At 43.0% G+C, this 12672-nt stretch overlaps 1 protein-coding gene across 2 annotated transcripts in view; it reads left to right on the top strand.

Moving 5' to 3' along the window:
• The first annotated feature begins 271 nt into the window (after window positions 1-271).
• The window catches only part of Ubqln1 (ubiquilin 1), a 34174-nt gene continuing 21773 nt past the window's right edge, over window positions 272-12672 (top strand). For both annotated transcript variants that reach the window (XM_085699620.2, XM_085699619.2), the window contains exon 1: window positions 272-593. In XM_085699620.2, coding sequence (XP_085555746.1) covers window positions 441-593 — 153 coding nt within the window. In that variant the 5' untranslated portion in view covers window positions 272-440. The remainder of the gene's footprint in view (window positions 594-12672) is intronic.

Here is a 12672-nt window from a genome sequence, read left to right as displayed (position 1 = left end):
AGATGCGAGCTGAGATGCGCTCTCCCGCCGCGCCCCAGCGCTCCTTCCGCACCGGAGGAGGCCGCGCTTCGCCCACCAGCCGAGAAAGCCACGCCGAGCCCGGCGACGATGACTCGGCTCCTTCGCCAAGGCGCTTCCCGGCGTGCCTCGCGCCCTGGCCGCCAGGAGTCGGCGCGGCGGCCAGCGCGTTACCCAGCGTGCCCCGCGCGGCGCCGGCGACGGGCGTGGGGGAGGTGCGGGAGGAGGAAGCGGCGGTGGCGGCGACGGCGACGGCGACGGCGACGCCGAGAGTGTCCGCGTCCACACGGCAGCCGATCGCCTGACCCGGGGCCTGCAACTCGCAGCTCGCGTCTCCACGCCCTCGGCGACCCCCGCAACCTGTCGCACCCCCGCCGACCCGGCCGCAGCCTCTCAGTGTCCCGGTCGCCTGAGTCACCGCCATGGCCGAGAGCGCGGAGAGCGGGGGCCCCCCGGGCGCTCCGGACAGCGCGGCCGACGGCGGCCCCGCAGAGCCCAAGATCATGAAGGTCACGGTGAAGACGCCGAAAGAGAAGGAGGAATTCGCTGTGCCCGAGAACAGCTCGGTCCAGCAGGTGAGGAGGCCCCGGGCCCGGCGGCCGCCGCGTCGCCGGCGGAGTGGGAAGGGCGGCCGGGCCGGGTCGGGCGGCGGCCTCGCCGGCTTCGGCTGCGTGAGCTCTGCGGGGCCTGGGGGGGGGGGTGTCGCGCGGCCTGGGCTGGGCTGCGCCGCGGCCGCCGAGCCCCGGGCCTCGGGACCCCACTTCTCACAAAGGAACCGAGCGCTGCGAGGAGGCAGGGTGCGGGCGGCGCTCGTCCTTTGGCCAGGCTGGGTAGGGGGCGGGGGGTCATTGTTTTACCTGCTTGCCAATCGGAGAGATTTGGGGGTGAGAAGCACGTGGAGGTTTAGTTCTGGGTTTTGAGTACTGAAGTCTTTTTCCACCTTTCAGCCTTTTATATAAAAATTGTGACGTGGGAATTGTTTTCAATCACATTGTAATAGCTCACGCCTGAAGGAGAAAAGTAAATGACTTTGATTCATAGGCGACTTACTGTTTCTGTTTCAATCCGTTCGTCATCACTTAGCTGCCAGCCATTGGATAGGTTTTTGTTTGATTTTCGGGGCCGGGAGTGTTACCTGACTGGGTATCAGTAGTTGCAACCGAACGCAAGAAAACAAAATTGGTGTTGATGGGAAAGCTTATAAAACAGATAATTGCTTTAAACGCTGTCCAGGAAAACAAAATTTGCAACTAATTAAGAGCCTTGGTAGAATTCATCAAATTTATCTTTTCAACATCTTCTAGAGCCCTTGAATTGTTGACAGTCTCCAACACTGTGAGCAGTTTTGTGCGAAGACGCAATTAACCACGGGCATGTACCTTTAAGGTCTCGGAACGGTTATCTAGTTCCAAAGGTGAAGTCGTGTTTTGTGAAGCGGGAGGACGTGTGGCATCAGCTGAGAGAGACTCTTGTTGACTGAATCATCGTTCCTTGTTTGTCAACGCAGCTAAAAAGTTGGCCATCTTTGTGTTTCCCAGCATGTGTGTGCCTCACCCACGGTTGACATTTTCCCGCATTCGCTGTCCTATGCGTCTCTTAGTTCTAAAATACACTTTAAAGTTGTCAAGATCTCTTTTACCTTAGAGGCACATAAGCAGTGTGCGTGTTAGTAACTCGAGAACAACTGTGTTGAAAATCTTATTCCACTTAACTTGGAGGTTCCGTGAGATGCACATGGTTGCCTTTGCCAGTTTTCACAACCCATCTACACATGTGTCAGCCAAACGCACAACTAGGTGTAGCCTGTTAGAGTTGACGAGACGCTGTTGCCTCACCTTTTATTTTCAAGTCACTTTTTGTCCCACCTGTGGGAATTCCTTTCCCCCAGAGACTGAGTTTCCTGTCCAGAAGTTCACATCAACAGAGCTGTATGTATATAATGCAATCTTTTGGGTAAGGCTTTTTTCTTTTCCTTTCCTCAGCATATTTTTGAGATTCATCCTTGTGAATGTGTGCAGTCCTCCCGCCCCTGAGATTTACATCTAGGCACAGGCTCCAGTATGCCCCTGAACCATGTCCCCAACTCAGTTCTTACCTGCTCTGTGGTTGTCCACACCATGAATATGCCACAGTCTGCTACTCAGGATCTGTCTGCTGGGAACAGTCTCCTACAAGTCATTTTGAGACTATGATTTATCTGCATTGGGATAGTTCTGTTTAGTTTTTGGCTTTTGTTTTGTTGTGGGTTTTATTTGTTTGTTTGGTTGGTTTTTCCAGACAGTTTCTCTGTGTAACAGCCCTGGCTGTTACAACTCTGTAACTCTGTAGATGAGGCTGGCTTCGAGCTCACAGAGATCCTCCCGCTTCTTCCTCGCTAGTGCTGGGATTAAAGCGCCCTGCTTGTGGTTGTTGTGTTTTGTTTTTAAAGTCAGGGTTTCATCATGTAGCCCCAGATGTCCTCAATTTGGAGCTCAATTTGGAACTCCACTTTGTAGACCAGGCTGGCTTCGAACTCACAGATTCATCTGCCCCTTCCTCTGCCTCCCAAATGCTGGGGTTAAAAAGGCCTGCACCACCACACCTGGCCAGTTCTATTTAGTTTTGTAAAAAAAAAAAACAAAAAAAAAAAAACCAGTCAACAGCATATGGGTGTGTGTTTCTGTTTCCCTGTGTCCTTGCTAATAATTGCTATAAGCAGTTTTTTGTTTTTTGTTTTTTTTATGACTGTGTAGCGATATTAAATTATGAAGCTCTTGAGTCTTTCTGAGACTCCCAGTTTAGATTACCATCATCCTGACAGCTTCCACATTTTATTTCAGGACATTAGAAATAATATCTTATAAAAGAAAAAAATTATTTATACAAACATCTAAGAATTTTTTGTAATGTGACACTAAAATTTTAAATTCCATAGAAGTTTATATTTTACTATGCTGTAACTAAAAATGACTTTAATGGGTAAAGTAAAGCTTTCCTAAAGTAAATTATTCTGATATTGCTTAATGTTTAAAGTCTTGTCTGTTTTCTGTGGAAACAGAAAATATGATAAAAGTTGAAAGCTTGCTTGCCCCTGCACGGCAAACTGAAACACATTGAACTGCTGAGTGAGGAGAGTACACTTAGAAACGTATACAAGAAAAAGATAAAGCAGATTTCAGAGACTATTTGTACAATTCTGTTTGCAGGCCAGGAAAAGATCTACCTTTGGAACTAGGTTTGATGCTTCTATCGACTAAAGCTTGTCAGTGAGTGATATTTGGTGGCAGTAGGGTTTCCTTTAAAAATGCTTAGTAGTAATTGTAAATGGGGTTGGAGTTATAGTTCAGTGTTGGAGCATGTGGTTCAGATACAGGAGGCCCTGGTTGAATCCCCAGTGCACCCCCACATCCTCTGAAATGGCAGGCTGGCGCTGGGAAGTATTTGATTCTGAAAATTCTTAACCTGTGAGGGGGAAGAAGGAAAAGAATAATATAAAAAGCTTATGCTGTTAGGCAAATCACATTTTTTGTTTGAGTTTGTTTCTTTGCTTGCTTGTTTTTGTTTCAGAGCAGGGTTTCTCTTTATAGCCTTGGCTGTCCTGAAAATCACTCTGTAGACTAGACTGGCCTCAAATTCTCAAGAGATCTGCCTGCCTCTGCTCTGGAGTGCCAGGATTAAAGGTGTGTGCCACCACTGCCTCCTGCCTGGCAAATCACATTTTTAAAAAAATGTGCTAGCATACAGAGTAATGGGTTTCATTATGCAAAAGAGTCCATCTTAAAATCTGTGTGCTCTGTGTGTGAAAGAGAGGGAGGGGACTATCCAGAGTCTCATGAGTGTGGAGGATAGAGGACAACACAGGTATCCATCCTTGCCTTCCCCCTTGCTTTGTGATAGGGTTGTTGTTTCATGATCAAGGCTAACTGTGAGCCCTCTCTTGGGGATTTCTTGTCTGTGGTAGCTCACTGTATGAGAACTTTGATGCGAGTCTGGCATTACATGGTTCTCAGGGTTTGTGTGAAGTGCTTAACCCACTGAGCCATCTATTTAAAATCTCAGTGTATCTGTGTAGTGTAGGTGATTTAACACATTATACTAAAATAGTATTTATATAAATATGTTATGATTAATTAGATGAGTTATCATAAGCCTCCTTGGTAATTTGTAAGTTAAGTTGGTAATTTAATACCCCTCCCCAAGCACACACACATTGGGTTTCTCTGTGTAACTGTCCCGGTTATCCTGAACTCTCTTTGTAGACCAAGCTGGCCTAAACTCACATAGTTTTACCTGCCTCTGCCTCCCAAGTGCTGGAATTAAAGGCATGCACCACCAGACCCAGTTTAACTCTTGATTTCTTTTTGTGTGTAACTGACAAGTAGAGACAAGATTTTTATGCAGTGTTATGTACAGTTGGCATTTAATAAATATTATTTGTTATATATATTTACATATATATATTTATATATAAATAAATGAAGCCTGAAATTAACCCAAATTAGAGCAAAAACTTTTTTTTTCAGGGAGTAGCTAGAATCAATTGTGTAATGTATAATTTGCTATTTGCAAGTAACTGGAACAATTTCTGTTCCACAGTGGTTTCATTAATAAGGGGTCTTTATCACATATAGTTTTGAAAAAGGCAAATGTGTCCTGACTTTTATGAATGAGACTTTTTTTGCTACTTATGAGCTCTTACAGGCAGCTTTGAGAATTCCAGAATTCTTTGTCAAAAGGCAAGATAGAGAAGGTGGGGGAGGGTATAGAGAACGGAGCATAACTTTTGAATGTGGGCCCTTCTTTGATGAGGGACATGACAGTACTTCTCGGTCCTCACGGGTAACACTGACATTAAACCGTCCATGCCTGTAGAACCCCATGCTCATCTTGATGCTGAGAGCCACATGTGGGTGTTGAGCCTGTAGAAGAGAAGAAGCTGCTCTGAGTTAAGGTATACTGTAGCTAGAAGATATCACCCAGGTTTGGGGAATGTAGTGTTTTTCAAAAACATTAGTAGATCTTAGAGGTACTATGTGTTAAAATAATATTTTGCACATACTGTACTAAATAATATGTCAGTGTGAATCTGACTTCTTTTTGGTGCTGGGGATTGAACCCAGAGCCCCTTGTGCTGTATGCTCTACCGCGGTGCTGTTCTCAGTCCCTACTTCCCAGTGTGTCTGCTTGAATGTTTGAAATCATTTCTGTGGCTTCTGTTGAATTTTTCTGGAAAGCATCTTATCCAGAAGGCTGGACTGAACCAGTATCACAGGATATATGTCCCTGAAATTAGTGTTTTGCGATCCCTAATGAATTGTAAAGAACTGATGTAATGATTCTAATTAGCAGAGATGGCTTAACTTTAACAGCATAGTTTAAGATTTCAGAGACCAAGTTCAGTTGACTTCTTTAAGCTGTAATTGACGTCCTTTTGTTTTGCTTTGTTTTGTTTTTAAGGCAGGATTTCTCTGTTTAACCATCCTGGCTGTCCTAGAACTTGCTTTGTAGACCAGGCCGGCTCGAACTCACTAGATCCACTTGTCTCTCTCTGCCTCCCAAGTGCTGGGATAAAGGTGAGTGCCACCACCACCTGGCTAATTGACTTTTTTTGTTTTTTTAAAGAACAGTCATGGGCTTATGTCACCCACACCCCACACCTCAGACAAACCTTTTACTAGTTTTTAAAGCAAGTTCTCCCTGTAGAGCACGGGTTGGCCTTCAATTTGCTGTCTTCTGCCTCAGCCTTCCTAGTACTGGGATTATGGTTTTGTGCTGTGTCTACTTTAGAGTATTTTCATAGATCATCCGAATTGTAGTCTAGCAGTGCTTTTTAAAAAAGCATTTGTTTATTATTCATGTGTGTATTTGTGGGGTGATCAGAAAGTAATTTGTGGGTCATAAGGATTGAAGTCATGCTGTCAGTACCAGATGTAATGGCAAATACCTTTACCTTCTGAACTATCTCAGAACTGCCCTGGGTATTTCATATGTGTGGCTCATATGAATGTGTACCACATTTTATTTCTTCATCACCTATTGGACATGTAAGTTTCTGGTTTTTGTTATGAATAATGCCTCTGAACACTTATGATTCCTGTGCTTTTTTTTTTTGTATACATATGGTTTCATTTTTCTTGGGTGTCGACCTAGAAGTAGAATTGCTGGATCACATGGTAGCTGTTTAACTCTCTGGGTAATTGCCAAAGTATTTTCTAAACTGGCTGTTTCAATTACTAGTTTTTCATTGACACTTGCTATTGTCTCTTTGATAACTGATCTAGTGACTGTTGAGTGTCACTAAGATATTTATTATTACTAATACCCTTTTAGAATGGCCGTGACATAGCCATTTTGAGATGTTGTGGGGTTTTGTTATTGTTTGGTTTTGGTTTTTTCTGTTTTTGTTTTTTGCTTTTTGAGGCAGGGTCTCTCTGTAGCCCTGGCTGTCCTGGAACTCTCTTCTGGAGGTGGCCTGGAACTCTCAGAGGTCCGCCTGCCTTTGCCCCCAAGTGCTGGGATTAAAGGTGTGTGCCATCGCTGATTGGCTAGAGATGTTGTGGGTTTTTTTTTTTTTAAGTATCACAAATTATTTTTTGCAGATTTTGAGATTATGGGATATTTGCAACACACAGAAAAAACCAGCTGTCATCTGTTAATGATTTTGCAAATTGACTGGCTAGATGGCGAGTTGTCAGGTGATTCCCAGCTTCTCATGGTGGATGGAGAGAACAACTCTCAGAAGTTGTCCTCTGACCTCCACTTGTGTGTTTTGTTCTGTGTGTCTTCCTTCCCACAACAGTGTGAATATAAAAACAATTTAAAACAGTCCAAAAAAAAGCTTTTTTAAAAAAATGTATGGATGGGTGTTTTGCCTGCATGTATGTTGATGGCCTGTGGAGGCCATAAAGAGTGTTAGATCTTCTGAAACTGGAGTTACAGATGTTTGTGAGCCACTGTGTGGGTGCTAAGAACCCAAGTCCCCTGTAAAACAACCCTTGTTCTCAACACCAGCCATCTCTCACCCCCTGGTGCAACTTTCTCTACTAGGAAATTACAGCTGTCTTTATGAAGACTGTTGTAATATGGAAAGAAGGTTTGGTTTTGATTTTGGTCTTGAAAAACCAAAACAATAACAAATAAAAACCAAAAATCTTATTTTGCATGTGTGTGTGCATGTCTTAGCATGTGCTAATCAGGAAAACTCTGAGAAGTTGGGTCTTTGGCTGTGGAATGGCTCCTAGTATAGATAGTGATGTTTGCCACTTCTAAGCTGTCTCTCTGTCTCTTCAGTTCTCAGTGGGAGAGATCTCAGGCTCATAGAAATGAATTTAGTATTCACTGGTTTTGATCAAAGATGGGTTGTAACTGGTAATAGCTGTTTTATTATATTTGTCTTTTGTATGTGTGGGCATGTGTACCAGGACAGGGCATGTAATATGGAAGTCAGAGGACAACCCTTGGGAACGGCTTCTGTCCTTTATCTGCCATGTCAGTCCTGTTGATGGAGCTCAGGCCATCCTGCCTGACTGTAAGCACTTGCTGAGTCATCTCACTGACCACTGATAAATTTTCAGATGCGTTGAGAATTTTTTTTTTTCTGCAGAGTCCATGTTAAGTTGGTAAATGATTGTCAATCAGTTCTCCAGGAAAAACAGCACAGATTTGGAGTGTTTACACTTTTTTGTATGTGGTAAATATTCTCATAATGGTAGATTTAAAGCCACCAGTATTAAACTGTTTCAGAAATTCCTAAAAATTAAGAAGCTATTACTTAGATGGGTTCCTTAGGCAGAGATCAGCAACTATGGCAGGACAGTTCCTGTCTGTTTTTGTACTGTGTAATGCTGCCTACTTTCACAATGAACAGGTCTGGCCTCTAGAAACAAAATAGACTTTTTGTGGCCTGTTGTGATATTTTGATTGTGTTCAGTAGCCCTTCACAGAAACTGCAAGCTTCTGCAGCTTGTTAGAGTGTACCCTGGAAATCTTACCTAGTAGAAATGGCTGAAGGGATCTCAAGGGGCTTTACCTGTTTAGAACTCTTATCTGCTGCTCTTGCAGAGGACCGGGATTAGATCCCTAACAACCACATGGTGACTAGTCTCAAAGGATCCACCCTCTTCTGGTCTCTACAGGCATTGGGTGCACATGTGATACACAGATATACATGTAGGTGAAACATCATACACATAAGGTAGAAATAAATAGTTCTTTAAAAGAACAGTGTAAGGAACAAATGTAATTTTGTTAGCAAGCAATAAAGCTGAACCTTTTAAATTTACTAAATTAAAAAGATTTTAGATTTTTAAAAATTTTAAATTGTGCAGATATATTTGTGCACATGTATGCATGTGGGTAGGTATGTAGCGTGTGCACATGAGTGAGGGGACCAGAGCTGTTGGAGTCCCTAGAATCGGAGTTACAGGTAGTTGTGAGCACCTAATAGGGGTTCTTTACCATAGCACTACACTCTCAGCCATTTAGCATCTCTGAGCCCATTTTTACTATCTTTCCTGTCTGTCAAGTGAATAATTGAGTGACAGTAAATTCAGCTGTTCTGCAGCCATCAGCACTGTCCTTTTTCAGGACCTATTCTCTTTTGAAGCTTGTAGCCATTGAGCACAGCAGCTGGCAGTCACCCTTCACTAGCTCTTTCCTCCCTAACACCAGCTTTTTACAAATGTTGCTAGTAACAGGTCCTGCTTGATTGTTGCAGGCAGTCCAAACATAATGCATTTTTCTCAAGACTTTCCAACATTATGTTGATGCTATTAACTGCCTTGTTACCTTTTTATTTATTTTTTAGTTTTTGTTTTTCAAGACAGGGTTTCTCTATTGTTTTGGAGCCTGTCCTGGAACTCGCTCTTATAGACCAGGCTGGCCTCGAATTTACAGAGATCCGCCTACCTCTCCCTCCTAAGTGCTGGGATTAAAGGTTTGCCACCACCGCTTGGCCAACCCTGTGACTTTTTTGATTACCAGAGTTTATTTTCATTTGTAATTGATTTCTATTGAGATAGCCATGATAACGCAAGGCATTTGTTCTTGAATACCATATTCTGCTGAATAAATGTGCAGTTGAGGCATATTTTAGTTTTCACTGTTTGGTTAATGCATTGACTAGTGTGTGATTTTGTTTGTGATCTAGAGTATGGAACTAAGCCACTAGTTAGCCGTAGAAGCCGGCAGTGGTGGCAAACACCTTTAATCCCTGGACTCAGGCAACAGAAGCAGATGGCTCTCTGTGAGTTCAAGGCCACCCTGGGCTACAAGAGATCGAATCAGTCTAGAAGAGAAATAGGGCTCAAACAAAGGGGATCCCAGCACTTAGGATCCATGCCTTTAATCCCAGCACTAGGTGGGGACAGACAGGAGTGATGTGGGCTGGGCCTGGAGAGCAATCAGTACAAGGCAGAAGGAGACAGGAGCTCAGGGCAGTTTAAAGATTCAGTCTGAGGACAGGATCAGGACCACCCCTTGGGTCTGAGCATTGCTAGAAGAACTCCAGTGGCTGACTGCTCTGCTTCTCTGATCCTCAGCTTTCACCCCAATAGCTGACTCCAAGTTTTTATTTTTAAGACCAATTAGAATTCATGCTTCAATAGTGTTTGAAACTTCCTTGAATGTTAAAACCATGAATAGTGGAACTGTGAGGTCTTGGTAATCAAATCCAGTACTTAAAATGAAATGTGTTTATGAAACCGACTCCCTGAAGTTTATGTGGTGTCCAGTTACAGCACGTACTCTGCAAACCCTGTGTCGTTTAGTGATAGTCTCAGATTGTGGACAAGGAAGAACACCTTCTGCCGTGGAGGGCTCCCTTTCATCATTCTTCATTTGGATTGTGTTTCTTGCTAATTTGTAGGACACTTTTATGGAATTTGAGTTTGTGCTAAAGATTTATTCTTTTTATTTTATGTGTATGAATGTTTTGCCTGCACATGTGCTTGTACACCATGTACATGCTGACGATGATGGAAGCCGGGACAGAGTGTGATATCATCTGGAACTAAAGTTACAGATGGTTGTGAATGGTCCTGTTGGTCATGAGGAACCAAATTCAGGTCCTCTACCAGAGAGAGTTGGATGATCTTCATAACCAAGCCGTCTCTCCAGCCCCCTCTGCTGGTTATCGGTGTGGAGGCTGTTTTATCTATGACTTTTTTTCACACTTTATGATAGCCTAGTTTATCGTGTGTGTGTGTGTGTGTGTGTGTGTGTGTGTGTGTGTGTGAGAGAGAGAGAGAGAGAGAGAGAGAGAGAGAGAGAGAGAGAGAGAGAGCTGGTTAAATCTTTTTGTTCCATTCAGGAGGCATTATCTTTCTTGTAGTGTTTAATTGAATGTCATTGAAGTACATATGTCATAAGATTTCAATTCTTGAAATGTTTCAATAAAATGTGACCTGGTGTCAGGCCTATTTTGTTAAATGTGCTTCTTCAAAAGATGCTTATTGTGGAAGTGGGTAGGTCACTTGTATTGTTTTTGAGACAGAGTTTTTCTAAGACCAGACTAGCCACCATCTTAGAGAGATCTGTCCACCTCTACCTCTCAAGTGCTGAGCATAAAGGGTGTGTCCCACATCTGCTGAACATGTCCATGTTACCATCCCGTTCCCTCCAAACCCCACTGGGTAATGCTGAGGATCCATCCAGGACCACCTGTGTGCTAGGCAAGTGCTCTGCCAACTGATGAACTGTATCCTCAGCCCTAAAAGTCTCTTTGGCAGTATGAAGAAACTGGATTTTAAAATGCAGTCTGGTGGTCAATCTTCATACACAGTCCACTGTGTGGTCCCAGGTACATTTGGTTTTCATTTATCCTGCCTGTTCTGTGCACTTCCTTTTTTTTCCTCTTTCCCTTTTCGGATGAAGTATTTTGAAGTATTCCATTTGCCTCCTCCATTGGGTTGATAAATGTACATTGTTTTTATGTCCTTTGTAGATTTCACCATGAATTTTATAAATTGTTCAAATCAGGAAGTACTTGCTACTTCTAGAATAATGCACAGATCCTAGAACTCTTGAACTCTGTGTACCCTGGATTTCCTGTTCCTTCTCTTGGTCCTTGATGAATGACCCAAGGTTTATAAGGGCTTTGTAAATTTGACTTTAAGAGTTGTCTGTACAGTTTTTCATTTTTGTTCCTTCACCCAGGGTCCTTTTCTTGTGCCTGAAAAAACAGGTTACATTTCCTGCTAGGTGTCCCATTCTTTGTTTCTGGGAGTGCGACAAAGATCCTGTGGGCTGTTCTGTTTGCTTTTACATTTCAGTTTAATTTTGAGGAATTTTTAGTGAATATAAAACTCTAGGTCGCTAGTTCTCTGTTCTTTGAAAAAACAGTTTATAATTCAGTTCAAGTAGTTGGAACCTAGGTGATGGATGGGTCCTGGGCTTGGTCAGGGAGCCAGAGTCAGATAGTAGGCGCCTTTGCCGGCTTTTTGCTTTGTAACATCCATTTACATACATTTCATGACCCAAGAACTCACTTCTTTTACTGCTGATTATTGTATCATCTGAATGCACCACAGTTTATCTACTGAAGAGTCATCTTGGTTCCAAATTTGGCAATTATGAGTGAAGCCTTTGTAGATCTACATGAAGGTTTTAGTGTAAATAGCTTTCGGTTCTTTGGGGTAAATAGAAAGAACTTCATACTGTGTGTTTGGTTTCCTGAGAAACAGCTAGGCCATCTTCTGCGGTGGCTCTTCTCTCTGCATTCCCACCTTGACTCTTCTGCTGCTCCCTATCCTTGCCATCTTTTGGTAGTGTTGGTATTCTGAATTTTGACTGTTTTAGTGCATATCTATTGCTTCTCTCTTTGGTTTTAGATCATCCAGGTGTGGTGGGGAGCATTTTTCATGCTGACTTGTCATCTGTAGATCTCTGAAGTTCCTGTTTTGACAAACCATTTTAAAAGTAGGTTATTGTCAAGTTTTGTGAGCTCTTTGTATATTTAGGCAATAAATAACTTTATCAAAATATGCCTTTTGCAAATATTTTTACCTTGTCTGTTGTTCATCTTCTATTTTCTTCTCTTTCTTCACTCCCCCACCACCACCACCAACAGACAGGGTTTCTCTGTCTGTCCTGGAACTTGCTCTATAAAGCAGGCTGGCCTCAAATTCACAACTCAAGAGATCCACATGCCTCTGCCTCCTGAGTGCTAGAACTAAAGGCTTGTGCCACCACTGCTTGGCTCATCTTCTAATTTCTTGAAAGATGTATTTAAATTGCATCCAGTTGTGCTTTTAAATGGCGGGGGACAGATAAGAGCTCCCTGCTCATTTCCTTCTTTCCCTCCTTCCAACTCTTGCTCCAGCAGGGACTCTGAAGACCAGGTGCCCCCAGTTGACACACTCCACTTTGTTGCTGACTTTATAGGGAACCATCCATTGGTTTGTAGTTAAGTATGTGCTTGCCATTATTTTGTGGGTCTCCTGTCTGGTCTAAGATTTATTTATTTTTTTTAATTCTTAGTTTGCTCAGTTTTGTTGCGAGGTAATGCTGTTAAAATGCCTTTCCAGCCTTGACTATAGAGATGAATGAAGTACAGACATATGCTCCATGAATAAATTGTTGGTGCAAAGCACACATGTCACTTCCAAGGGAGTGAGTTTATTCTTGTACCAAATGTGAGTTGACAATAACACAGGGACGTTACAGGGAGGTAGCTTG

This window comes from Myodes glareolus, chromosome 14, assembly GCF_982192425.1.
Source record: "Myodes glareolus chromosome 14, mMyoGla1.1, whole genome shotgun sequence".
Classification (NCBI taxonomy): Eukaryota; Metazoa; Chordata; class Mammalia; order Rodentia; family Cricetidae; genus Myodes; species Myodes glareolus.
The sequence above is the reverse complement of the archived record's forward strand: the minus strand, read 5'-3'. Positions and strand labels throughout refer to the sequence as shown.